Source organism: Guyanagaster necrorhizus (assembly GCF_019112545.1).
Source record: "Guyanagaster necrorhizus MCA 3950 unplaced genomic scaffold BT62scaffold_3, whole genome shotgun sequence".
Lineage (NCBI taxonomy): Eukaryota > Fungi > Basidiomycota > Agaricomycetes > Agaricales > Physalacriaceae > Guyanagaster > Guyanagaster necrorhizus.
The window spans coordinates 2110986-2135944 of record NW_025064882.1 but is presented as its reverse complement, the minus strand read 5'-3'; the positions used below and the strand labels follow the sequence as shown (position 1 = coordinate 2135944).

At 47.7% G+C, this 24959-nt stretch overlaps 10 protein-coding genes across 10 annotated transcripts; 5 read left to right on the top strand and 5 right to left on the bottom strand.

Annotated features, from left to right (window-relative positions):
* The first annotated feature begins 747 nt into the window (after positions 1–747).
* Positions 748–2030, top strand: BT62DRAFT_942570 (uncharacterized protein). The gene is made up of 6 exons (XM_043187833.1): positions 748–945; positions 998–1077; positions 1130–1214; positions 1264–1311; positions 1365–1765; positions 1816–2030. Exons 1-6 carry the CDS (start codon positions 753–755, stop codon positions 1948–1950), a joined length of 942 nt encoding a protein of 313 aa, XP_043045073.1. The 5' UTR covers positions 748–752; the 3' UTR covers positions 1951–2030.
* Positions 2031–4508: 2478 nt separating this feature from the next.
* On the bottom strand, positions 4509–7029 carry BT62DRAFT_883080 (AAAP amino acid permease; the record flags this gene model as incomplete). Its single annotated transcript, XM_043182734.1, has 12 exons — positions 4509–4658; positions 4715–4752; positions 4804–4927; positions 4976–5183; positions 5232–5411; positions 5463–5640; positions 5691–5763; positions 5811–5983; positions 6037–6208; positions 6258–6492; positions 6543–6650; positions 6704–7029. The coding sequence occupies 12 exons, from the start codon at positions 7027–7029 to the stop codon at positions 4509–4511; spliced, it is 1965 nt and encodes a 654-aa protein (XP_043045072.1).
* A 493-nt stretch (positions 7030–7522) lies between these two features.
* Positions 7523–8740, top strand: BT62DRAFT_961492 (Yip1-domain-containing protein; the record flags this gene model as incomplete). The annotated part of the gene is made up of 7 exons (XM_043188595.1): positions 7523–7619; positions 7668–7704; positions 7757–7831; positions 7879–7979; positions 8026–8379; positions 8429–8536; positions 8591–8740. Exons 1-7 carry the CDS (start codon positions 7590–7592, stop codon positions 8738–8740), a joined length of 855 nt encoding a protein of 284 aa, XP_043045071.1. The 5' UTR covers positions 7523–7589.
* Positions 8741–8816: 76 nt separating this feature from the next.
* BT62DRAFT_882737 (uncharacterized protein) lies at positions 8817–10496 on the top strand (the record flags this gene model as incomplete). The annotated part of the gene is made up of 6 exons (XM_043182718.1): positions 8817–9199; positions 9246–9466; positions 9522–9586; positions 9642–9912; positions 9968–10136; positions 10193–10496. 6 exons carry the CDS (start codon positions 8817–8819, stop codon positions 10494–10496), a joined length of 1413 nt encoding a protein of 470 aa, XP_043045070.1.
* A 361-nt stretch (positions 10497–10857) lies between these two features.
* Positions 10858–11718, bottom strand: BT62DRAFT_1072121 (uncharacterized protein; the record flags this gene model as incomplete). The annotated part of the gene is made up of 4 exons (XM_043178828.1): positions 10858–10979; positions 11175–11279; positions 11328–11541; positions 11653–11718. The coding sequence occupies 4 exons, from the start codon at positions 11716–11718 to the stop codon at positions 10858–10860; spliced, it is 507 nt and encodes a 168-aa protein (XP_043045069.1).
* A 206-nt stretch (positions 11719–11924) lies between these two features.
* BT62DRAFT_883131 (S-adenosyl-L-methionine-dependent methyltransferase) lies at positions 11925–12810 on the top strand (the record flags this gene model as incomplete). The annotated part of the gene is made up of 4 exons (XM_043182737.1): positions 11925–12163; positions 12216–12297; positions 12383–12574; positions 12631–12810. 4 exons carry the CDS (start codon positions 11925–11927, stop codon positions 12808–12810), a joined length of 693 nt encoding a protein of 230 aa, XP_043045068.1.
* Positions 12811–13053: 243 nt separating this feature from the next.
* On the bottom strand, positions 13054–14741 carry BT62DRAFT_883617 (uncharacterized protein; the record flags this gene model as incomplete). The annotated part of the gene is made up of 3 exons (XM_043182758.1): positions 13054–13271; positions 13551–14227; positions 14284–14741. The coding sequence occupies 3 exons, from the start codon at positions 14739–14741 to the stop codon at positions 13054–13056; spliced, it is 1353 nt and encodes a 450-aa protein (XP_043045067.1).
* A 1592-nt stretch (positions 14742–16333) lies between these two features.
* Positions 16334–18390, bottom strand: BT62DRAFT_433815 (uncharacterized protein). Its single transcript, XM_043180875.1, has 6 exons — positions 17926–18390; positions 17811–17874; positions 17412–17755; positions 16845–17363; positions 16614–16790; positions 16334–16559 (listed from the first exon to the last, which is right to left on the bottom strand). Exons 1-6 carry the CDS (start codon positions 18097–18099, stop codon positions 16458–16460), a joined length of 1380 nt encoding a protein of 459 aa, XP_043045066.1. The 5' UTR covers positions 18100–18390; the 3' UTR covers positions 16334–16457.
* A 422-nt stretch (positions 18391–18812) lies between these two features.
* Positions 18813–20777, top strand: BT62DRAFT_978316 (MFS general substrate transporter; the record flags this gene model as incomplete). The annotated part of the gene is made up of 8 exons (XM_043189341.1): positions 18813–19009; positions 19075–19190; positions 19244–19423; positions 19478–19613; positions 19659–19715; positions 19776–20347; positions 20402–20490; positions 20544–20777. The coding sequence occupies 8 exons, from the start codon at positions 18813–18815 to the stop codon at positions 20775–20777; spliced, it is 1581 nt and encodes a 526-aa protein (XP_043045065.1).
* An 876-nt stretch (positions 20778–21653) lies between these two features.
* Positions 21654–24783, bottom strand: BT62DRAFT_883756 (uncharacterized protein; the record flags this gene model as incomplete). The annotated part of the gene is made up of 18 exons (XM_043182771.1): positions 21654–21836; positions 21896–21972; positions 22029–22196; positions 22252–22421; positions 22478–22563; positions 22616–22738; positions 22793–22941; positions 22990–23156; positions 23213–23356; positions 23407–23462; positions 23513–23579; positions 23633–23711; positions 23764–24125; positions 24178–24257; positions 24308–24372; positions 24426–24503; positions 24554–24623; positions 24670–24783. 18 exons carry the CDS (start codon positions 24781–24783, stop codon positions 21654–21656), a joined length of 2238 nt encoding a protein of 745 aa, XP_043045064.1.
* Between the last annotated feature and the right edge of the window lie 176 nt (positions 24784–24959).

Genomic DNA, 24959 nt, shown 5'->3' with positions numbered 1-24959 from the left:
CCCGGGTGCGTATTCTGAGACCTCCGAGCATGCGCCTGGATCTTGGCGGCGCTCGTTCCTGACTACTGGTCACGAAAATTGATTAAATAAGCCTATAATCCCGAAATATGAGAGTACCCGTCCCTCTCCATCGGACATACAAGCCCCACCTTTCGGTCTGTCGACCGTCGTAGAAATTTAGAGGAATCCGGTCGCCAATATCCTCATGTTGCATGCATTATGACACCAACACTTAAGCAAGGATTAATTAAGTCCAGCATCATAGAGAGAAGCGAAGCTGATAGCAGATATTCTTGTCCATTTAGAAGAGGAAGTCGGTGACTCGAGAACGGCGCCCTTCTTCATTTCTTCCTTGTGTTGGGTTCCACTCTCTCGGTCTCTTTTCGGCAGAGAAAAGAGTATTGGAGCATTTTATGTCCAACTCGCATTACGTGACAGGGTAAGAATTCTCAGTGAAAAGACAGATAAGTCATATAAAGTGCCACCTCTAGCCGCAGTCGCCGCAATAGAGAACGACGGTCCCCAAGAATGATCACTAGCAGTATTCGCACCCAGAATTAATTGAGAAAATTTCCGGAAGCCATTACTTAGTGGAAATATGGTACCCTAAGACTTAGCATGCATTTCGGAGGCGCACCCTCGAGCTATTGGTGGCCGCCGTGTTACGGAGGGAAAATGGCGGGCCTGAAATAGGTTAAACCACGTGGTTGCAAATGATCGACATTTGCCATCAAAATTTCCTTCTCCGCACAATGATTCCAGATCAACCAACTACGAGCCCATTCCCAGCTACTTTAGATGCGATTGTCTGTAGGCTACCGGAAAAACTTTGCAAGCCAAAAATTGGTATCATCTGTGGGTCTGGATTGGGTGGCCTTGTAGACGCTCTTCGAGAGACTATCTTGATACCGTATGCTGCCATTCCTGGGTTCGCACAAAGCAGCGGTATGTAGATGGTTTAGTTTAGACTTGTTCCCACAACTGAACAGCATCGTAGTCCCTGGACATAAAAGTTCGTTGGCGTTCGGATTAATTGGCGCAGGGGAAGGTGTGCCAGTTGTTGCTATGCTTGGCAGAGTTCGTCTCTTTATTTTCGGTCGAATCTGGTGTTTAACATAGAGTCAGATAGTTTCATCCCTATGAGGGTCATGAATTGTCAACTGTCGTTTATCCTGTCCAGGTCATGGCGAAACTTGGGGTCACTGATCTTATTGGTGGGGCCTGTTTCGTCTTTGCTGTTTGGCTAGTACTTATGGAGTTCAGTGACTAATGCATCTGGTGCCCTCAATCCCAATCTTTCTGTCGGGACGAGTACGTTTTCATTAATTTCTTGCTGATCCAATATGACATGCGTATGTACGTAGTCGTCGTTATCCATGACCATCTGGCGTTGCCAAACCTTACAGGAATGAATCCTCTTCTCGGCCCTCTGATATCTCCAGAACTTCCCCGCTTCTTGGCGGTGTCTGATGCGTATTCAACATCTCTTCGACGCCTTCTCTTCCTCGCTTCACATCAACTCTCTCTCGAAACGGACGCGCTTGCAGAAGGGGTATACGCGTGGGTCAGTGGGCCTACTTACGAGAGTCCCGCAGAAGGAAGATTCCTTCGGAACGCTGGCGCTGACGTAGTTGGAATGAGCACCGTTCCAGAAGTTGTAGCTGCCAGACAGGAAGGCTTAAATGTCCTGGCATTAAGTCTGGTCACCAATGCCGTTGTCATTCCGGACAAATACAGAAGTGTCAAGGAGGAAGTAATGGCTGAGGTGAGCTATGTCTGCGATGCATGTGTAGAATTTACATTTATCGGTTATAGCTCATGGGGAAGTCGGTTGAACTTGCTGTACCTGAAGTCGTATCACATGAAGAGGTGTTGGCAGTTGGTCAAGAGAAGGGCAACGTGATGCGCAAGCTTGTAGAGCGAGTCATCGAAATGCTTTCGCGCAATTAGATGTAGTCACAAAGAAGCATAGGATTAGAAGGTACTGGTAGATAATGTAGATGTTTCTCTAAACAATTTTTTTGTACAGGTATTTTCCTTTGCTGCGGTCTGGGGTGCATGTTCAGAAGCTCTAATCCGAATCAATCACTCCAAAAAGGACAAAGGTGATGCTTTTGACACTTCAGGACTATGTTGTTTCTCGCTGCCAGACGCTGCGCCCCTTGGAAGTGTCATGCAACGATCAGATAGAATAATTTGCAGGGAAGTCCTCTTCGGGCCCTTCGGAAATACGACCTCGGTATCTTCGAGCCTGAGATTCTATTTATTTAATCAAGCCACAATGTCGGTATACGTCCTTCTGTTAGTCCCTCGGGCGGGGTAGCAGACGTAGCATGTGCCCCGAACTGAGTCGGCCCAGGCCCAGGGCAAGCCGCATGTGAACTACAAACTCCAGAGGCACAGCCTGTCATGTTTCATAGAATCGTTTAGGTTACCGAGTTGCCGCCGTTGGAGCATGATCAAAGAATGCTCAGACCTTTGCCGCTCGCTTGGAAATACTTGACGGTGGACGGGACGTTCTGATTGCTTGGATGTTCGACAAATATATAGAGCCCGAGAGCACATTCAAGCAAGTCACTTGAAATGCATCCCTTGCTCAGGAGGCGAAATGCTGTAACCCTACTAAGTAACAGAGTATCAGACAATTTAGGAATAGCAACAAAAGGGTGATATGCGCAAAGCCGCGCTAGGAGGCGCGTGTTTAACGAACCTGGCGGATCTGTAAATTTCAGATTTTATTTTGCAATAAATATTTGTCCTACCTCGTAAAGGGAAAAAAAAGTTGTATGCCTTTGACAGACAGAACGTAACGACGTCTGGAACAGAGAGCTCATGCATGGCTACAGTTCCTGTCATACCGTTCTCCGCCGTTTATTGGTTGACCTGCGGGAATGTAAGTCCAAACGTCATGTAAAATTTTTACGTTCACAGAAGACACGGATAAGCATAGCTCGATGGAGAATCTGGGCCTGCGGCGACCGAAGCAACCGACAGCAATTTCTTCGCTGTAGGGACGTCCTGGGAAATAATTGAATTATCCTGATTCCACAGAAGATAAGGGTCCTTGAGATAGGTAAGGTGAGAACAAGCTTCTCAAGAGGCGTGAGTACTAAGCGGGTTGTGATGAAGTTGCCGCCGTAGTCCTTCCTCGGTCTTTGCGACGGGCGAAATACATGTCAAACGGGGATGCTGGCACACCATGCGAGAAATTATGAGTCACATGTCCGGGACTATTGCGAAGCGTGACTGTGGGGACTAAGATACTTGAAGATGCTGCGCTAGTAGTTTGAGCATTGTTCAGAGGTCTTCAACCAATAGTTCCGGTTATTTCTAAAGTGAGACAAACGTGATGACCACCTCGTAAAATCAAACCAGAATCACAACCTTCATCTATCACCGCGGCGAGTAAGCGAGCATTTTTAAGGCCACGGAGAAATTCTCGGAGCATTTTGCTGCAGCTTTAGATCATGTGGGGGCTAATGCCATCGCGGCCTAGGGGACGTGCGTTGTGAGCAGCGGAAATTGAACCGCTCTTTGGCTACGTCGCTCACTCTTTATTCCGCATTCGAAAAGAGAAGCTGTCCAATCTTGGTTAACAGTTACCTAACTGGCGGGAACGTTCAACAACGCAAAAAGTTTGCAAAAAAGTCCAGTTATTTAAATTGAGGCCACGTGATCGTCGGATCAAGACGATCGGATTCGTACACGATTGGCAGGGGTAACTCAATCACGATAAAGTGCAAAACTTGGTCAGTGTGATAGACGCCTGATTCGATATACTCACGTTCGTAGAATGCAAAAGCTAACGAGCCCGCTGACTCTGTTACTAGAAGTCTTACGTGCGTGTTGCAGGACAGCAAACATCCTTGTAAATTGAAATTGATTCAATCACCTGGCAGTTGAGATACAAGGGGCCCAGTTCATTGTCCGTGACGTAGATAAGCTAGTGTTTTCTGGAACTGTGTCTTCCCTGACTATTACGCGTCGTTTTACACACAAAGATGCCTCGTTTTTGCAACCGAAACCGTTAGGAAGCATTGGTTAATTAGTAGCTACTAGAATATGATGCACATGAGTGCGCCTTTCAAATGTCACAAATCTACCAGATAGATATACCCAGAGAATCAGATAACGGAAGTCCGAAGGCTTCTTAGATCCGCCACCGAGCCACTGGCGTGTGTCCCAAGGGTCGCACATTCTTACGAATCCGTTTAAAGTTTGTGGTCACGATGCTTCAGGAATCCTTCTGGAGGCGGTAACATGGGTGCATATCTAGAGTAGTACCCCGGATCCTGTAGGAGACATCAGGAAGAAAAGGCTTAAGCTTCAACCTTATGGTCCGCCGACGGCAAAATGTGTGCCTCGGAACACACAAATGGCTTAGCTACCATACATGAAAAACAGGCATGCGATGATAAATATTAGCGGCCAATGCAGGTAATACGGTGTTAGGTTCAAGAGCTAACATAAAGGTAACATCGGAACAGGGCGACTGAGAAAAACAAAACTCAAAGCGTAATGATACGTGTACCGAAATCGGCGACGGAATGTGGAAATAGGGGCCCTGGACAAGTCATGAACATTAAAGATGGGGGAATCTGTAGTCTATGTGCCAGAGAAGCGACATTGGGTGGATCAAATGAGTTGCGAACGATTAGCTGAAGGGAGAAGAAGCGCATCAGCTGAAAAGCACCACTGAGGTTCAGCTACTTACTAGATTTATGGTGATTTCTGGAAAGGTTTCATCTAATACTAGTAAAACAAGAGTTAGAACTTGCCAGATGCAACTAACTTTGCACTCACTTCTGGTGTTTGCTTCCAACTCTGACGGAACAGCCTCCTCCTCCTCGGCAAAGTGGACGATATTTAAAGATGAGGTTTCCTCGTTTTTTTGTACATAGAGAATCATACGCATTAAGTAGCTGATCTGGTGAACCATTAGCAGACGTCAAAAAGAAGAGCTGTAGAGGCTTACTTCGTCTGTTTTTGCCAATATACAAACAGGCTTACGCCTTAGTCTAGTCATTGTGTTCATCAATCTACAGGCCCATAATTTCGTTGCATTCCATTGGTGCAGCATCGTGTACTGATCATATATCCAGATGATCCATCGCAAGAGATATGCCTTTTTCTGCGTAATTGAAAATAACATAACAATGACGACAAAGTAGGCGGAGAAATATCTGTTCAAGGCTAAGAAAGAGTAGTAGAAGCAAATACTGAATACCCACCCAAACGTGACTGGGTCGATGGCGATGTTACCTGCGAATACAGTCGGGACAATGGCTAGTGTGAAGAACACTATTGACACAGGGGTTCTAGGAGTCCTTGGAAGCCGACCACGGTTGAATTTTAAAAGCAGAAGGCATATCGGGAATAACGCCATAACCGATAGCCACACCAATGAGAACCTGACCGTAGCATCAGCAAGTAAATCTGTGTCAAATAGGTCCGATACGCACATCTTCGACACAATGGCAAGGTTAGCACCTGTAGTAGCGTAGATGACACCGCTGAATGCCGAGAACGAAAGCACCGACACATAAGGTGATCGAAAGAATGGAAGCGGGTGAACGAACAGCTGAGGAAGGACGCGATCACTGGTCAACTTCTCCAATAACTCGCATGCACTCAGTATACCTATAGAGTAGATAAGTACTGATGCAGCAGTGAGTTGAGGAAATATATACCGGTCAGAACGCCTCCGCATAGAACAACGATAGCGTCTACAACTATCCATACTCTCAACCACTTGCCTGCGGACTAGATCGAAATTAGCAGAGTAAAGATGTTACAAGAGTTGTGCCTACTGTCTGGCCGAGGACACTAAGAACATTATCGTCTTGCAGAACAGTCTCCAGGGGAACTATCGCCATAACCAGAACCATAATGAGAGTGTTCAGGACAATGGCGGGATAATGCAGATTCCGAAATACGAGAGGCAGTGCACCGGGCTTAATTCGAGCGATGTAGGCGGGTATACCTGAAACGGACGTCATAAAGAAGCAGGTCCTTGAAATAATTGTGAAAGTGTACATTCAAATCCAGTCAAGCCGAGCATTCCAAGGCACCAGCCATCAAATACATGCCTTGCGACCTGACTTGGAGAAGAAGCTTGGTTAGAAACCCAATTTTCGCGAAGTCGATTATTGCCGATATTCCACCAATGAATGGCCGATGCGACCATAAGAACGACCATGGTTCCAACCTGTGGCAAGGGAGTCAGACCATTAACACCGATACACCAACGGGCTTACGTGGAAAGAGAGCGACGCTAACGCAAGTCGCGCACTTTCTTTGATACCGCTGAGACTGACGAGGGTAAATAATGCGAGAACAATGATGGCTCCGACAAAAGTGGGAAAAGGGAGGTCAACCTCCCCCGAGAGATATGCCGCCGCCGTTGCTGCAGAAACAACGGAAGTAGAGACGTAATCCAATAATAAGAGCGCTGCACCAACCAAAGCGAAAGATTTGGTGGAGACGTTAAGTCTAAGCCAGTGTAAGTGAGAAGTGGAGAAAGAGAGAGGATATACGAGTACATGTAAGAGTAGGGAGCTCCTGTGATAGGCAGAGCAGAACCAAGTTCCGCCATGATTGGGCGCCATAAGAACAGCGTCATGGTCGCGATGAAAAGAGATATCGGAGAACTGAAGTATATGCATGAAACGAAGAGAGCATGTATTCGTAGAAGGTGGCTCACTATACGCTAGACACTGCAACAACGGCAGGTAGGGCGTAGAACACGCTCCCGAGCACTGCGTTGCCTGCCAGCGCACTAGCAGTGAATTGGCCGAGCACTTTGGCGTCCCTAGCTGTTCTGACACGCACATCCCCAGCATCGTGCTCTTTTGCGGTTAGCTTGAACTGGAAAAAGGAGCCCCATCCACAAAATTCAAAGTCGCTGGAGAGGTTCAAGAACCGTGATGGTACTGTCGTGGACTTGAGACCTCCGCCATCCTCGGGTCTATTCCGCCGGTGACGAAGGATAACGTCATAACGGGATTCTTGAAAGCTGGGTGGTTCCATGTTGTCGACAACACGACAGGGAGGGCTGGCTGGAGAGAGATACCAATCTGAGGGTACGATTATATACCTGTTTGCTCACCAGAATCTTGCTGCCGAGGGTCAATGGCAATCCAAGACGCGTCCTGCGCTACGTTTTCGTGCTCGGGACTCAGACTACTGGAGCAGACTTCACGGTCCTGCTGGATTGGGGAACGGCATCCTTCCCATTTCGTGTCTCCGGCCATTGAGTCCATTGAGCTTCTCAGTCTTTCTCAGGGACAAAGTTGTGTGGAGACAGCAGGGCACGTTGCGGCGCAGAAGAAAAGAAAAACAAGTGACGATGCTGCCAGTGAAAGACAAAGAGGACCCCAATTGGGCACACCCGATTGTCGCTGAAAACGCCATTGTGATAAACGACCTTGGTTGGGGCCATGCACGTCTGTCGATGCTGGAGATCTGCTTTGGATAATGAACAAGCAAGAACAAGAAGAAAACGAAGAACACCGATAGTTTAAATAGATAAGATTTGCGTGCCGAGGTGGCAGGGGTCCTCATTACACCGACCTTCCACGACATCGACCATGGCGTACGTTGCAGTCGAAGCCGATGAGGTACGTTTGCCATCTACATCCTGCAAAACGCATGCTAAAGACTGGTAGCGGCTAGAAGAGGGCCCAGAGGGTCTCCAATTCAAATGTACTGTGCAAACACAACGGGAATGCCCACTCGTTTCTTAACGTTTTCGAAGCATTTTTAGGGTCGAATGCCAACGACGGCTCGGACAATGTGGGGACTGGTCGAGGCGTAGGGAATACAGATAGAGGTACGCCACCTTCGTTGTTGTTGATGTCGGCATTGATGCAACAGCAGGCTACCTCCAAGACCGGCCTCACCAGACCAAAGACGGCGGCGGCGGCGGCTTCTGGACGACAGAATATTACCAGCCATATTTCGACGTCGACACCAAAATGGTCCGTAGTTCGTGACTGGCTGCTGGCTGTTGCTGAACGTCATCAGGTTCTGACACGCTGTTATTCGACCCTTCTACCAACGTCAACTGACTACCTGTCTACCCATCTTAACCCTGCAGACCTTTACGGACCCTTTTGGACATTGACAACCTTGATATTTGCCCTTTTCCTATCCTCGAGTCTCGATGCATCAATCGCAGCGTACTTGTCCGCCCCAGGAGCAGAATATGACTACGATTTTCAGCTTCTTTCCATCGCTGTTTCTATTGTGTATGCCTATGGACTAGGGTTGCCTGTTCTACTTTGGATAGCACTCCGCTACCTTGGCGTTGGTGAATGGAATGTTGTGGAAGCTGTAGCAATATGGGGTTATGCCATGTTCGTATGGATTCCTGTCTCTGTGCGCTTCCATTCCATCTTTCTATTCGTCAAGCACCTGACTTCTGTAGGTCCTCTGTGTGATCCCCGTGCCAATTCTGCGCTGGGTCCTCGTGGCTGTCGCATTTGTTCAGTCTGGCTATTTCTTAGTCAGAAATGTGTACCCCATTCTGGCCTCTGTGCGACCTATTTCTCCTCCGTTCTATCCTTACTGATCTTATAGAATCTTCTAGGCTGAGGCTAAAGCGACCCGACTAATAATCATTGCCATCACTGTGCTACATGCCGGATTAGCCTTGTCCTTCAAAGTGCTGTTTTTCAGCTATTATGTGATTGACAAGATTGGGGCGGATATCCCTCTTCCTGGCGGGGACGAACCGTAGCGTCGTAGAACTAGTGTTCATATTTTGTAATTTATTTGGGATAAGGAAACCCTAACCCTACGTTGACAAATCTCCGATGAACTTTTTCGACCTTCACTCTCATAGGGCACAGCTTATCGCGACTGCTGTTGTTGCTGCCGTTGCAACTGGCAGTCTTTTCTCGGTGCTCAATGCGTATTCCCGGCATACCAAGCGACGTGCTCTAAATGACGACGTTCTACGTTCTATTTCAACCAATGCGTCCAACTATAATATTCAAAAGCACCTGGACGATGCCACGGAGGAGATAATGCTGAAACCTCGCGACACCCCTTTTGATGAAGGCCTGATAAAGGAGCAGCTCGCTCGAAACTACGCGTTTTTCGGCGACGAAGGCATGGCAAAAGTTCGCTCTGGCAGCGTAGCCGTCATTGGCTGTGGAGGTGTGGGAAGCTGGGCTGCCGTCATGTTGGTTAGATCGTACGTCCAGGAACGAATTTCACGCGTTCATGCTGACTTCTCCCAGAGGAGTATCCAAAATCCGTTTGGTGGACTTTGACTACGTCACTCTGTCTTCGCTCAATCGTCATGCCACGGCGACGGTGTCAGACGTGGGAATGCCAAAAGTCAAGTGTATTGAGAAGGCCTTGAAGCAGATCTCGCGATGGGTAGAGGTCGATTCGCGAATAGAAATATGGAGAAAGGAAGAGGGCGGCATGCTGCTTGAAGGTGTTGACTGGGTCATCGGTTCGTGCTTCGTTGTCAGCCGCATGCCAACCAAATTTAACTGAATCCTCCCTAGATGCCATTGATAACATCACGACGAAGGTCGACTTGCTCAAATACTGCCACGGAAATAACATCAAGGTACCTTTGACCATTTCTCCTTTAGAGGTAGCCGATCAAACAGTGCTACCTCCAGGTCTTCTCCTCCATGGGTGCTGGCGCTAAATGCGATCCCACGAGGGTGCAAATCAGTGACATTTCGTACACCATCTATGACCCACTTGCTCGTTCCGTTCGCAGGAGACTGCGTTTGCTTGGCGTCACCTCAGGAATACCGGTGGTATATTCCACAGAAGTACCGAGCGATGTCAAACTCCTCCCTCTCCCCGAGGAGGAATTCCAAAAAGGCGCCGTTAAAGAGCTCGGCGTATTCGATGATTTCAGGGTCCGCATCCTACCCGTCCTCGGTATGTTTTGCAATATCAGTAATGTGCTATCTTCTTACTGAACATCATGTTGCAGGACCCCTGCCTTCAATCTTTGGGTTGCACATTGCGACATACATACTCTGTGATTTGGCCGATAAACCCATCTTAAATCCCCTACCAATAAAAAACCGAAGAAAACTATACGAAAGAATGCTTCGAGACCTTCTCAAGCGGGAGTCACAATTTGTCGGAGAAACGATAAAGTGGGCTGTTTTCATTTTTATCGAAACGTCAACTAACACCCATGGGTCACACGTAGTAAGCTACCTATCGACGAAGACGATGTTTCCTTGATTTTGGAGGACTTGTATCGTGGTAGATCGGCTATTCCGCCCCACGAAGTTCCTGCAAGGCCAGTGCTGGTACGGTGGGATCTACGACGACCTCTTAGCGTGGATAACTGCGTTGTGATGGACCAAGGCGATGGCGAGAAACATATGAAGGCTTGTCGGACAGGAGCTAACGAGATTCAAGATCCGCTAAGCGTCTGGGGCGATAAGGTTCAAGATGTGGTGGACAAGAAAGCCCAAGAAATCAGGCAGTACCTGCAATGGCAAGCCTGAAGCGCTTGAGAACATAAGATTTTATCATCGGTGCTTGTTAATCCAGTGCTGTAGGACAGGTTCTCGGTGCGATGTATGTTTTTCTCCTCGCACTGGGCGCCTATTTGAACCAAAAGAGCGCACGAATATCTGTATTGTGTACCCATCTGAGGCCGCAAGTAGCGAACTCGTTTATAGTAATCTTTCGACTTCATTAAGCGGCCATGATTTACAATCTGGGGAAGTTACGTTACATTTCCCACGAAGTGCCGGCTGTGCCGTTCCCACCCTCCAGGCATGCGCTTGACCTTCTCAAGATAAGTCCTTCCTGTCAATTCAGTATACTGTGACTTTGTTTGGAGAAGCCGCTCTCTGTACCGAATCAAGGGATGATATTTTTTCGCTCGTTGACGATGATTGGGTGTAGTTCCGGGGACTGGCTCGTGCTCAACAGTCTGTGGCTCGGTACCGAAGGGTAGTTGATCCAAGCTACTGATCCATCTTCTGGGGTATGAGGTTGTATTAGGTTGAATGGACCCACAGAAGTAACCATTTTCTTTGATCATCCGTCAATATACTCATGCCGGCTTGTCTGATGGCTCGGTGGTTTTACGGTCTCCCAGTCACTCCGCAGCTGATGTGCCACCCACCTGATACAACGACTTCGTCATCCTCATAAGTAGCGAGGTTTCCACTCACCTCCTCCATAAGCCAAGCTCATCATCCATGTCAGTGCAGGAAAGAGGGGGGCGATGTCGGGGGTATCGTCTAAACGTTCGTGGTCTTCAGGTACGACTCGGAGCGCTCAACGAAGATGAGAGTTGGTCAGCTCTATTTTAGAGTCTAGGACACGATATTTCGGCGCGAAAGAATCGTGTCTTAGATTGTATGTGTGCCTTGCTCTCCGAAGATCTATCTCATCGTTCCAATGGGTGATTGGTATTAGAGGGATACTGCGACCGATCATCCCTCCGACTTTCGGCAGGCCAGATCGTTTTTTTCGGAGAGCGTCAGGATCTAGAAGCTTGACCTGGCGCCAAAACTCGCCATGTATAGTATTCGCGCTCTAGAAAGAAAAATAAGGGACCCGGTGCTCGTTTTCACTTTTGAAATTGGGTAGACATGGTCCCGGGGTCTGCTGTGGGTACAACTCTTCAATCGGATGTATTGAACATACTTTTGACACAGAACGCGACGGGAAAAAAAAGGAAGGACAAGGAAGACACGCGCCAGAACATTGCATCGTGGGGGGCAACTCTATTCAGTCGAACCCCATCCTTTTCGGAAGTGTTATACGCCATTTGACTTTCTAGACGGTTCCGGTTCCGGATAACTGATATTATGATCGTGGGTACATTCAACTTCGAACGCGTATATAATCATGTCTCTCTTGGTTCATCCGCTATCTTACAATTTCGCTCTTGCGCACTGTCTGCTACTGCTCAGAATATGGCTATCATCGTTCCTAACGTCAACCCCACGACCATTGAGGACTGGGCATGCTCGGCCGAACTCACTAATTCATTCCTACTCGACGAGGATCATGCATTGCGGGCCGCCCTCAAGAATGCCGAAGATAAGGGATTGCCACATGAGATAGCGGTACCTGCTGAGCATGGAAAGCTTCTTCAGCTCCTTGCCACGTCAATACGGGCCAAGAGAATACTAGAAATTGGTACTCTCGGCGGGTACGTGCAGCACGCTGATTTCCATATTTTGACATTTAATCGTGCTATATAGTTATTCAGCCATATGGCTAGCTCGCGCATTACCTGAGGATGGTGAACTCGTTACCCTGGAGCTAAACGAGAGATACGCACAGGTCTGTGAACTCGTTCAAATGTGGCCAATAGGGTTTCATCTTGGTGTCTTCGATGACCCAATTGTTGATCCTTTCGCTTCCTCAGGTGGCTCGCGAGAACATAGCGATTGCCGGGTTGGCATCCAAAGTCAAAGTGGTTGTGGGTCCCGCAAGAACCACGCTTGCCAAGATGAAACCCGAGCATCCTTTTGATTTTATTTTCATTGATGCGGACAAGGCGTCAAACACTGATTACTTCAAGCACGCAAAGCGATTGGTACGGAGAGGCGGTACTATCGTAGGTTTTGGTCATTCATTGACGTCGTTCTCATTCGTGAAAACTTTGCATCTTAGATTGTTGACAATATGATGCTAGTTGGTCTAGTAGCCAATCCGACATATACGGACGATAACGTTGAGGGTGTGAGGGCTCTATTGAAAGAGCTCAAAAATGACCCCGACGTAGACTGTACGGCTGTTGGGACTGCATGCTATAAGGGATTTGACGGATTCCTCTATGCTGTCAGAAAGTAGACTCCACATTTATGTGGCACGGACGTGGAAGACAATTTGGCTTTGCTAATAATCTAGGGGGCCCTTATCTATCATTTCTATGGATTTTTTCTAGGGGTTACAGGGATATTGGTCTTCGTGTGCATATGTACAGTTTAACTGTTCACGAATACTGGCTACAAACAGGATTACAAAATGTACAATATTTCTGCAACAGAAAGTCCGTTCGAAAACTGAAACATATGCAAAGCAACGAAAGCAAGTCTAGGTAAGATGCATTAACAGTGTCCGTCGCTGAGACGATACAACGCATAGAGTAAGGAAAGTTCCAAACAGGAATCCAGTTATTGCAACAGACATGGTCTCTGCGATCATACTCCGGGATGTAGATGATGAAGAAGAATCAGAAGTGAACGACTCGATCTCCTGGCATGATGACTCCGGAGATGGGGGTAAAAGTGCAGAAAATGGTGTAGACGGAGCTGTAACGAAGCGCAGTCTTGGTGTAGTTGCCGAAGATGAAAAGCGACGTCTCAGAATAAGAGAAGAAGATTCGGAGGTCAGATATTGCGATAATGACAGGGTGTTCGCAGAATGGCGAGGCAGAGATATTTCGTCAACTTTGGACCGGGTCTCCGCCGACTCAGGCACTTCTGATGAATCAGGAGTAACAGGCAGAAGGGGAGAAGAGCCGCTTGATGATGAGGAAGGAGGGGCCGAGGGAATAGTTATCCGTAAGGATGGTGCAGCGCTTGGGTGACGTAGTGATGAGAGGGCTTCCGGAAACTCGTCGTCCAACCTGGTCTCAACCACCGGATTTCCTGCCGCAGCTTCATGCTGTTCGATGCGATCCTCCAATGAAGAAACAACACATTCAATTTCGTCAATAACGCCTGCCAACACAACGACTTCTCCAAGAAGTGAAACTTGATGTTTTTCCCGCACTTCCTCCGCCAGCAACGACACCATTCCGTTCAAGACATCCTGCATCTCCGCAGGATCTTGGGGATCAGGCCATGCAGCTATCAGAGACGCTAGTTCTACAGTCTTGTGGACGGCCCTGTCAATATCGTCTGCGGCAGTCTTATGGAACCAGGGGTTCAGGAATGCAACAGCGAGACGTATAGAGCCTACTATGGACTCTTTTAGTCGCATTTCAGTCGACTGTTCGAAATATCGATCCGTCATAGCTTCACAAAATTGCCTATATGTGTATTTTTTGTTGCTGGGATCCCACGCGACGCGATTGATCAGAGACATTTCCGTCACGGAAGGGTTGGAGGGAATTCCAGACCGGAGGAAGTAGGAAGGCATCTTTTCGAGAATAGAAAGAAGGGGAATAGAAGCCATAACAGATGTTAATGGAATATATCCGTACACAACTACAGATTGCGATTCTTGGGAGAAATGGCACGAACGCCAATAATGATGGGGGCGTCTGTCAAAGCAATGCATGGATCAGTACCCAGAAGAAACACAATCGGCAACGCGTACTCGTCAATGGTAGCCTTCCTCAAGATCTGCATAGCTGTCACCGCCCTCCCCTTCAGGGAAGCCGCATCGATAACGGCGATTTCGACATCGTGCTTGACACCCGACTTATACCGCCGAAGTGCTTCCCATATCGCCCAAGCAAAACTAAAAGACGTAGAAATGAAAGAAGAGGTGGAACGAGTTGTCCAATCCAAATGTCGCGCGACCTCCTCGCATGTGACGATTTCAGTCAGTGGGCCAATCGGACTCAGGGACTCAACGGCAGAGGGAGGCGACGTAAATTTGGCATCAAATTTGGGTGCTATGCAAAATATCTTGGGGTCATACGAGATCGATGGAGAGGCGGGTTTGGGCGTATAGACCCGGAAAAGAAATGGGTTTCTGTCGACAAGAGAATCGAAATCATATTCTCCTTCGAAGCCATGCCGTGGTAGACATCGGGGGGCGTCGTCAAGCATGTCGCTACTATCCGATAGAGCAGAGCGGTGGTGAAAGTTAACAAAGCCTCCAGGGAAGGATCGATATAAATGGCCCCGAGGTATCTGGCCGCATTCTGGATGTGGAACGGAATAAGCCTCCCGGGGAACACGTGTGATACGAGCATACAAGTGTGATACATGTAACATCTTCATGGCGCACTTGCCACTAGTCTGCTGGTCTAGGTGAGGACAACGCAAGGCTTCAAGAATGTCTGAGGGAGGGCAAATTCCTCAAGTACTTTTCATGAATGCGATCCGAGGAATATAATTCCGGAAGGGAGACGGAAATCATATAATCCGATCAATGCGACCTGCCCCGACGATCAGAAAATAAGGATAAAGCGAACTACACTGGCCGTTAGCTTTATCTTCTACTTCGCACCTCTGAAACTAGGTAGTAACTTCTCGTACCTCAGGATTCGAGGCCACGATTATCTGTCCAGTATAATTATATGCATATAACTTCCGCTGACAGGCCGTTTCCCATCCCCTACCGTTGCGATTGAGGGAATCAGTAAGCAGTTTTCTCTCTGGACATGGAGTTATCATGCGCTCGGGTATTTAGTGTTCGCGCAACATAAAACACTTCATATATGGGTACACCTCCACATCGTCCTTGACCACGAGTCGCAGTACCCATGACTAGTATTACTCGGCGGAAAATCAGCATGACCTATTTTTTATTGCAAGCTGCGGGCAATTCCGTGATCTGTGTCGTGAACGTCGGACGACTGATGCCTGCATTGGTATCGGACATAGGTAAATCCGTTCCCGCACACCATTGGCGGTTCAACGTTCGGCATTCAGCATTTAAGTCCTCAGCCCGTACCAGCTGCAAAGGACTTTAAAGCCGCATAAGCAGTGGGAGAATCGAACGATAAGCGCTAGTTTGGTTATGATCACGCCTTTGCCCGGCGGGAAAGGAGTATCACAAGCCAGGTGTCCTGAAAACGGAGGCAATTTGGAGGTTCAGCCTTGCCGCTGCCCAAATGGCTTTTAAAAAGAGAGGGTTAGCAAGGTACATTCACTGTTCCTCATGGCTGCCAGGCGACCAGCAACTGCTACACTCAACGCTGTGTCCTCACCCCGACGCTTTTCCAACAACTCGTCGAAGAAGTCGGCCGCAGCACTCTACAAGGATGAGGTGACCTTCAACATGCCGCAAATCCCAGATGTCTTCAATGCGCCAACGAGGGTTATGCAACGGACAGCAGTGCTTCCCATACCACAGCAGAGAACGCTCATCTCGTCGCTTCCCCCGCCCATCACATTCGATGGACCGTCGACATCTCGGCCAAGAGCCGCCGTGAACGCTGCATCAGTGGCTGGCTCCATTGTGGAGATGTTTGATGGGCCAGCAAGGCCCCGTGCGACGAGAAGGACGCCTTCCGGCAAGGTTTGTTGGCGACACCTTCGGTGCTTGCCATGGTCTTACCCAAATGGTTAGGGTACACTGAAAAAAATCGCTGTCGCGACAGTTGTCACCGCCCTAGGCACAGCAGTAGCGGTAGCAAATGTGGGTAATTAACGTCTGCCAGTACAGAGTACGTCAGACCATTTTCAAAGATAGCGTAGGCTCACTGACTGTTATAAGGGGCTTGGAGATAAAGTAAGCGCCAATAGTTCGACTAATTTAGAAACTATTGATGTAGGTTGGTTGAGATAGACCCTCGGAAGAAGAATGGAAGTCCTCGTTTATTCAAGATCTGTACACATAAACCAGTGAGGCCTTGGCCTGATATGTGCAATGATACGATCCATCGATATGTGCAATTTTCCAGAGGGATCTCTACATCCCTGTTGGAGTGTACTGAGCGATAATGATGGAAGCGACGAAATAACTTGGCCTACCGTCCATTGCTTTTTATCGCAAACAACTTTAGTCAAATTGCGCACAGTTAGCATCATCTTTTCAACATCGGATGGCCGCAAAACGAAATGCGCGCCGTGGGCGGTGTGGTCGTCCGCGTCAACCAGCATGCGGAGCGTAGATGAGCGACCGATGGCATCCATGAACCTGGCATGAATCTGACAGAGGAGAATGAATGACAGGGGGGTGTTCCAGCATGGCGAAACACGTACAAGTGGGTCTTTGAAATTGGGGATGCAGACATACAATGTCTCTAGGTTTACACAGGACTTGCAAACAGCTGTGAGGGATTCAAGCTTCATTCCGCATCCAAGGAAAGCTAGCCTTCGAAGGGTAAGAGCGTGCGAAGTTAAAAGTTGGTCAATGAAACCGCTTCCTACGACAACTTGAGGTTCAGGAATCCGGATCTGGAAAGAGGTCAGAGGTGGAGTAGAGTGCTTCAGATGCGCGAGAATGTCCGCTAGCATGCTAGGCACTGGAGATGACACCATTGAATAACGGGTATCGATTGAAAGATGGCGGAGATGATGCAATGAGGGGGGAATTTTTTCCAGCTGACGAGAGGTTTCGAAGGTAGTGAGCGAGAGACTTTGAAGCAGAGGCGTGTGGACTACAAGCCGTAATAGAACTACATGATCAATTCGCTGGCAACCTATTACGTGTAGGTGTAAGAGACGGGGCAGATTTCTCAGTGCAGGTTCAAGGACGGTTTCGTTGAGTTCGGGAGAATTCTGGATAGTGAATTAAAGAAGAAACGCAGAAAAAACTGATGTGCGTACAAATAATGTGAGGGTGGTTAGCGTCTTCCCTAGCAACGCCGACCACTTTGGAAGGAGGTCCATGACAGCCCATGATCCATTATCGAGACAAAGTGACTCCAAATGCTCCATCTGTATCAGATGCTGTGCGGGCTCCGGCGTGATTTCGGCTGCAAAGATACGGACGTTGCGAAGTAATGGCCTTATTTCGTCGCCTAATAAAAGAGATGGGAGGACATGCTCGCTGCATCTAAATGAAAGCAGATTATGGCACAGATCCAAGGCCATCTTGCAGTCGTGGAGAAATCGAGGGTCAAATTGAGACTTGCGGCCAGTAGATTTGATAGTGGGCACGAAGGATATATCTGGAGTAAATTAATTAATGACACGAACCTGTAGATGCCACTCTGGTCGACGCACCGACGTGCTGAACATACTTGGCTAAATGTTTAGCTCTCAGGATAGACGCAAACGGGGACATCGTCTACTTTACGGTAAGCACAACGCTTTGGTAGAGCATAACGAAAAGATGAACCTTGGGATATTTTTTCCCGTGTCGAATTGAATACCACAACGTTCTGTATAGTCTAGGCAAAACTCCATCGTAAAAGGAATTGCTGACCAAGGCCACCGAAGGCAAATCATTGCCAGAGAGATGCGCAAAGATAAGCTCAAGGATATCGAGATTAAGATTGTCAGCTGTCACCATCCTTGCCCAGCAATACCGTCTGCACTATTTAGTAGTGACCGTACGGAGGAAAGGGTTGTTTGCGTCTGCTTGACGGAACGTCGGGCCGCCGGTGTGTCAAAGGTGACTGTGACGGTGATCTCAAGGCTTGTCTGTTCTTGAAGGCCCCCCGCGGTGTGGACCGCTATTGGATAAGTAAGCGGGGTAGGAGACTTTGCATCTTGATTGCTACTCGTGTGGGCCTTGCTTCGCATTGTTGTTTTGTACCAACAAATGCATTCGTTCAACCTGCCACATCTTCCGACGCTCTAGGTTTGGGTTATTCTTCTGTTTTCATGCTTTATTAAGCTCTTATATGCTACGTTATGGGCTCGTAGGTGCCGGTACTGGAGCAGATATCCGATTCCCTGTCTACACATGATCATGCGTGATCGAACCCGGTTCAACTTACTACCCAACCATGATCCCAGCAGCCACTGGAAACGTCGATTTTCAAGTATGGTTAAATCCATCCTCTCAATAGGAACCTTTGAGGATCACCATAGTCTTGGAAACCACGCTAGTTCTGCTGTAGAGTCTATAGCATTACGATGCCGCCGGCACCGCGGTTCTGAACAAGGCTCGACTTGCACAGAACGAATTATACGCTTTCGGTATTACGATGAACAGTCATGAGACTAGTTAAAACTATGCCTTTGTAAGGCGCTCTCTCGCATTCTTTGTTCTTAACCCTCATGTTGGACTCTTCACCAGATTCCCCAGTGAAAAGTACCGGGGAACCCACTGTCTGCGGAGATCCGGCAGACTCTGACCAAGTTCCCGAAAGTGTTCGAGCTACCGATATCGCTACTGCAGATGCACTCCCGAATTTATATACACATGGAGACGTCTGGTTTGTTGTCGGCCTCGTATCTCTCGCTGCTCTTGCAAGGTTAGTTCCTCTCGTTTCCTGATCTCTCGAAGGCTATGCGCTCAAAGATAAATCATATCTACAAGCCCGTTCCCTGCCACAATATACTTTCCTGCTCTTCCCATTCTGACACAGGTTTTTCATGAAACAACCGAACGGTTAAACCTCACTCTTACCATCTTTTTGGTGCCTATGGCCGTCTGTGAGATCATTTAACATCTGCATATGGCTCCAGCTCTCATATCGGATACGTAGTTCCCATGATATGGGGACCGTTATCAGACAGGTGGGGTCGGCGACCCTGTATCATCGCAAGCTTGGGCATTTTGACCCTTACTTGTGTCGGTCTTGCCCTCGTACCAACCAATGCATTCTGGTTACTGATGCTTCTTCGATTCACTCAGTCTGCCGGATGTACCGGCACTGTTGCTCTGGGTTAGAACTATCTTTTCCGTGTCTGTGGTATCTTTGATTTCTCACGATGCGTAGGTGCCGGTGCCATTGCAGACATCACTACGCGCGCCAATCGTGGCGGCTATTTCGGAGCTTTTAACGTCGGTCCTATGGTTGGTCCCTGCGTTGGTCCTGTAGTCGGCGGTCTACTTGCTCAATATCTTGGTTGGCGGTGAGTCAATATTTACGGAAAACACTCCTTAACTGAAATGCACAGTTCCATTTTCTGGTTTCTGACAATTTTCTCAGCAGTACTGTTCAAAATATTGCTCGTGTGTGTATTTACAGCATTTCTTTGGTATATCTCACTTATCGCCATGTTTGGTTTGGGCAGATTCCTCCCGGAAACTCTGCCTTGTATTGTTGGGGACGGGAGCATACAGCCGTCGTTAATTTATAGGCCTTGGATTAAAATAATCCGCCGAGGTGGAGAACATCAGAGCTCTGTCATCGCCCAGAAGCCACCTCCGAAGCCCCTTTGCAATCCATTCGCACTGGTCGTACATCTCGATATTCTCGTCGGGCTTTTTTATGCGAGCGTTTCATTTGCCATACAATATAGTATTTCAGGAACGCTGGCGAATGCATACAAAGTACACTACCCGTTTCTCAATAGCGCCAATGTCGGCCTCTGCTATTTGGCCAATGGTGGAGGCTTGATCCTCGGCGCAATTATCAACGGCAGGCTTCTTGACTTTGATTACCGTCGAGCGCGTGATAAATTCACGCGTTCTTCTCAAGACAAGGCAATGAATGGGCATATGCATGACACCTTTCCGCTAGAATCCGTACGGCTTCAGTGGAGTCCTTATTTCGTTATCATGTATGCAGCGTGCGTAGTAGGCTGGGGATGGTGTGTAGAAAAGTCGGTGCTCCTCGCAGGTCCTTTAATCCTACAAGTCTGTCGTAAGTCTGCTTCAACTATTTTCTTATCTCTAGCTGTATTTACGGACATTGCAGTCGGATTCGCATGCATATCAATTATCAATACAATCATGACGCTTATGGTTGATCTCGTACCTGCTCAAAGTTCGTCAATAATTGCCTGTGTATGTCTTTTATGCAGTGAGGTCACCAACTCCTAGATCTAAAATTCTGATAGGTCAATTTCATGAGAGCTTCGCTTGCTGCTATTGTAATTTCGGTGCAAGACAAGGCCATTTCGAGCGTCGGTTATGGATGGACCTACACAATATTGGGAGCGATTTGTGCTCTTATGCTTCCTTTGGTGTTTATGGAGATAAATGTCGGTCCCATATACCGGAAACGTCGACGACAGAGTGGCACTTCATCTGCTTCTACTAACGTTGAACTAAGTGCGTCTTTACAGCCATAACTCTATACATAGTGCCGTAGATATGATATGGATAATGCCATTCTTGCAGAGCATATGATACAAGTACAGCAAACAAGTCTATGTGCAGGTAATAAACACATCCTCATTGTTATTATTAGAAAGCTGTTTCTGCTTCTGCTTCTTCGCTCGGGTTTCAGCTTTTGTTATAGATCTACGCGGATAGGTTAATGTTTGTCGTTCACGTCAGTTTAAGCATATGTCTTAGGTGTTTCCCGTCAACTAGATGACGATGCATGATGTTACTTATGAACGTCGTAGTTTTAGGAAATATGGCATACAAATTACACACTCCGTTTCCAATGAACACGACAGCCCCTCATAGAATTTCCATATCAATTGTCATTTTCATGTCTTTCTCCTCAAGTGGATCGCAGGTCAGGTCTCTGCTCGTCCGAACAGTGTGAAAACCATCTTTGTGGATTGCAGCGTCAGTGAACAAAGACATGACGTCTAACGTTGCATCTGCATTATTAATCAAGAAGTTCATTTACGTCTTAGACTAACTTTGGATATGACTCCGTGGCAGAAAAATACCAGCTACAGCGACTGGAGATCGAAAGGAAACTAAAGAAAATCGGATCCTCTTCTTTTCTCTCGACTACATAACACTAGCCAAATCATTGTGATTCTTATTTACCATGAGTAAAGGTCGCAATGTGACAAAGTTTTGCAATCACTGATTGCTTGGGTGCTCTTATCCCGACTTACCACATACTCGTATTTCTTACTAAATATGCAGCACGAGCGACGACTCCATTTGATAAAAGAAGGTCCTGAGATCAGAGTTGTCAAATTGCTGTAACTACTGCATAGGTACAAGACCATCAACCCCGCCAACGATACGGGTTGTCCTGGCTATGCCTTAGTTGTCAGCCTCCACAACCCTTCCCGCACATCCACTAACTTCTCTCGTCGCGCAGCATCCATGAACGCCGAAAGTTGTTCAATGGTTTGGTCGTATCCAGGCGCAAAGTGAAGCATTGCCTGTATACGCTCGAGAGGAAGAGCGGTGAGATTCGTGAGCATACCTTCAATGAACTGCACCAAAAATTGGGGAATGAATTTCAAATAAAATATAAGGGCGGCGCCACGCTAACCTTCCAGTAAACTCTCATCTGTTCGGCCTGATGTTGCTGTGCGGGAAACACAGTAGGTTTCTGCTCCTCTACGATAGCTGTAAAAATATGAGGACTTTGTTGGTGACCTCAGGAAAAATAAGAGCACCTAAACGGGCGGGATCCACAGGCTTGACTGTCTCGGCGACTTCAAGCAGCTTGAACGAACCATCACCTTCCTCTTTCAGAACACCTTTATCGACCCATGTGAGGAGCGCCTTCAGGGCTGCGCCCTTGCTAATAGGTCCGACGCGAGTCATCAGTTCATCGATAGACCAAACATCTACCGACATAGTAGATCAGTAAATGAACAGCTGGTAGAATTCAATACCAGGTACTCTTTTCTGAGAAAAGCTCAATAAAGGCAGCTTCGAGCGGAGGAACGTCGACTTCCAAAGTCCGGTCCTCCAACAAAAGCTCAAGGTGCACAGCACCGAGATGCGGTAGCCAACGTAGTCTTTTGTCAGGTTTGAAGGTAGAAAATTCTTTTGCATACTGCTCCTGAAAGCTACAGATATCCAAACAGATGAGTTCTATAAAAGATCAGTCAAGTTGAGAACACACGTTTGGAATTGTCCGGGCATGATGATCTCGTCGGAGCCCAACATGGGCCAGAAATGTTTGGAAATAATAGTTGGATGTACGATGGACTTGCGCAGCTGGTAATCAGAAATCCAAGAAAATCAACAACAGACCACCTACTGCCATCTGTGATTGCACATGCCCGTCTATTCGCTTTGAATCCGTCATGTCTTTCAGCATGACTTCACAAACTTGCAGTGCGGATTCGCCAAAGCGGATCTTTAGGATTTCGATGTTCCGTCTCTGCAAAACTCCTTAGTCAGGTGTTAACGGCAGAAGGGCCAGATTGATGTGGACCTCTCTTTCGACCTTCTCAGTATTACCGTCCGTAATGGCAAGGAGACGTTGAGCAAGTAAAATTTGGAGCTCCTTGATGAAAAGGTCGTTTGAATCGTAGATGCTGACCAACGTGCCGAGAACATCAGTGTGCTTGTTCGCTCGGAAATCTACAAAACAAAATGAGATCAGTTAGCGGTATGAAGAATACGACGAACTTGGTCCTGCATCGATAGGTTCTGGTTCCCAGTTTGGATCGCTGTAGTCTTCAATTTCGATCTGATGCAGTGGCTGGGGAGGTTCGTTGTCATCGACAAGTGAGTCGCCAGTGTCTTCGTCTCCCACGAGATTTGCCACTATACTTCGAATTGTATCTGGTCGATCCCTTGCAAGATGCATCAGCAGCAGCCAAGTAAAATAAACTATATATGTGCAGCTCACCTAAGGTACCGTCGTATAGGATCTGCGACCTTGAACAAGAGAACACCGGGAGGGTCAATGATCCGCATGCACTTGATGGTAGCCACGTATTGTGAAAGGATAAGTTTTGTATCTGCGCCCGGATGAAGTAGTCTCTTGTGATTCCTGTAAAATTATTGGAATTTCGTGGTGAATGAGGAATTATGAAATCATACGCTTTTCGCAAAGATTTCACTAGTGCTGCTCGTTGGTCCACTCGTTGCAAACATTCCTGCAATAGTTTGTCAGTAAACTGCTATCTCCGCCTAGCCGAACGCCCACTTTGAGATCCTCCAAAGCAGGTGCCGATTCGGGGAAATCTATGATGATATCAAAAATCTCTCGTGTTCTGTACAAGGCTTTAGGTCAGTACATCATCTAGATAGACCACGACAATGTTACCTCAAATCACAGAGTGTTTTGGTCATATGAAAGTCAAATCTCGATCCAACACTGGCTAACATTGCCACCGCGTCATCATCTAAGCAAGTCTCTTGTCAGGCACTTGAAAGGAAAAGTAACGGAAGGCGTACTTGTAGCTGCTCCCCTAGCATACATCATCAACATCCAAGGCACGATTTTGTGGGACATCCAATTCCGAAGTTCTGGCAACATCGCTGCTTCCCACTTTCCGGTGCAGGTAGAAAGCACGTATGTTTCTATATGTTCGTACCCTACGCTAGCGATAACGCTCTCATATCGATCAAGCAGGCCAAGGATTTCAAATATGTCCCATATTTCGCCACTGAGCGTCCTTTGGGTGACGTCTGGATCAAAGGGCGGCAGAGTGGAGGCGCAATATGCTTTGAAGCCGGAAACGAAGCTAGGTGGGAGGATGGCAAATAGCTGAGTCTGAAAGTCGAGCGTGTATGCCGCGCGAATAGTTTGACCCAGGCTGTGAATGCATTGTGAAAGGTATATGTAAGAAACAACCCTAACCGGCTTACTCTGAGATTGGTAGCCAAGCATTGAACCATTTGAACAGACGATAGACAAGGCGGGAAATGATTTCAGGATCAAGAGAAGTCTTTGCCGAGAGTAAAATGCCGTTCCAGAGAGTGTAACGCCACGACGCACCTCATATTGTTCCATATACTGGTCAACGTCCCGCTTTATCAGGTAGAAGTATTGGCGCACGTCGTCTAAATATCCGTGTTCAGTATTGTCGACAGAGCCACTGAAGCAGAAACTCCACCCAAATAGGCCTCTAGCATGGCAGGCAGCCTGCGACATTGGCTGACAAGATCAAACGCGTACTTGACGAGCTCCATGTCTACCTGGACATACTTAGACGTGAATGCTGCAGGACCAAGTCTGACGCACTGTATTCGTTGGGAGGTGCTGGATCATTGAGGTCCCTTGGACGCACAAAATCTGTCAAAAGAACCCACGCCTGTGCCAATGCAAGTCAATGAAATCCTTCGACAGGACGCGTTAACACTCGCCTGGCTGAATGTCATAAGGCCCGATATACCAGGCTCCCCATGGTTGAGACGAGCAAATGAGTCCTGCCATTTCTTGCCGACTTGCGAGCGCAGCGCCTCAGTCGCCATTGGCAGAGATAGAGGGCGGTGTGCCACCGATGTCGTGGTCGTGGCGGTTGTCGGTTTCCGACCATTTCTGGCTATCGGAAATCGGCCCGATTCCCGGTCGCACCCTCAGTTACGATCCCAGCTTGCGGTACACGGAGCAGAGCTTCTCTAGCTCAGGCGCAAATGAGAGCTGATAG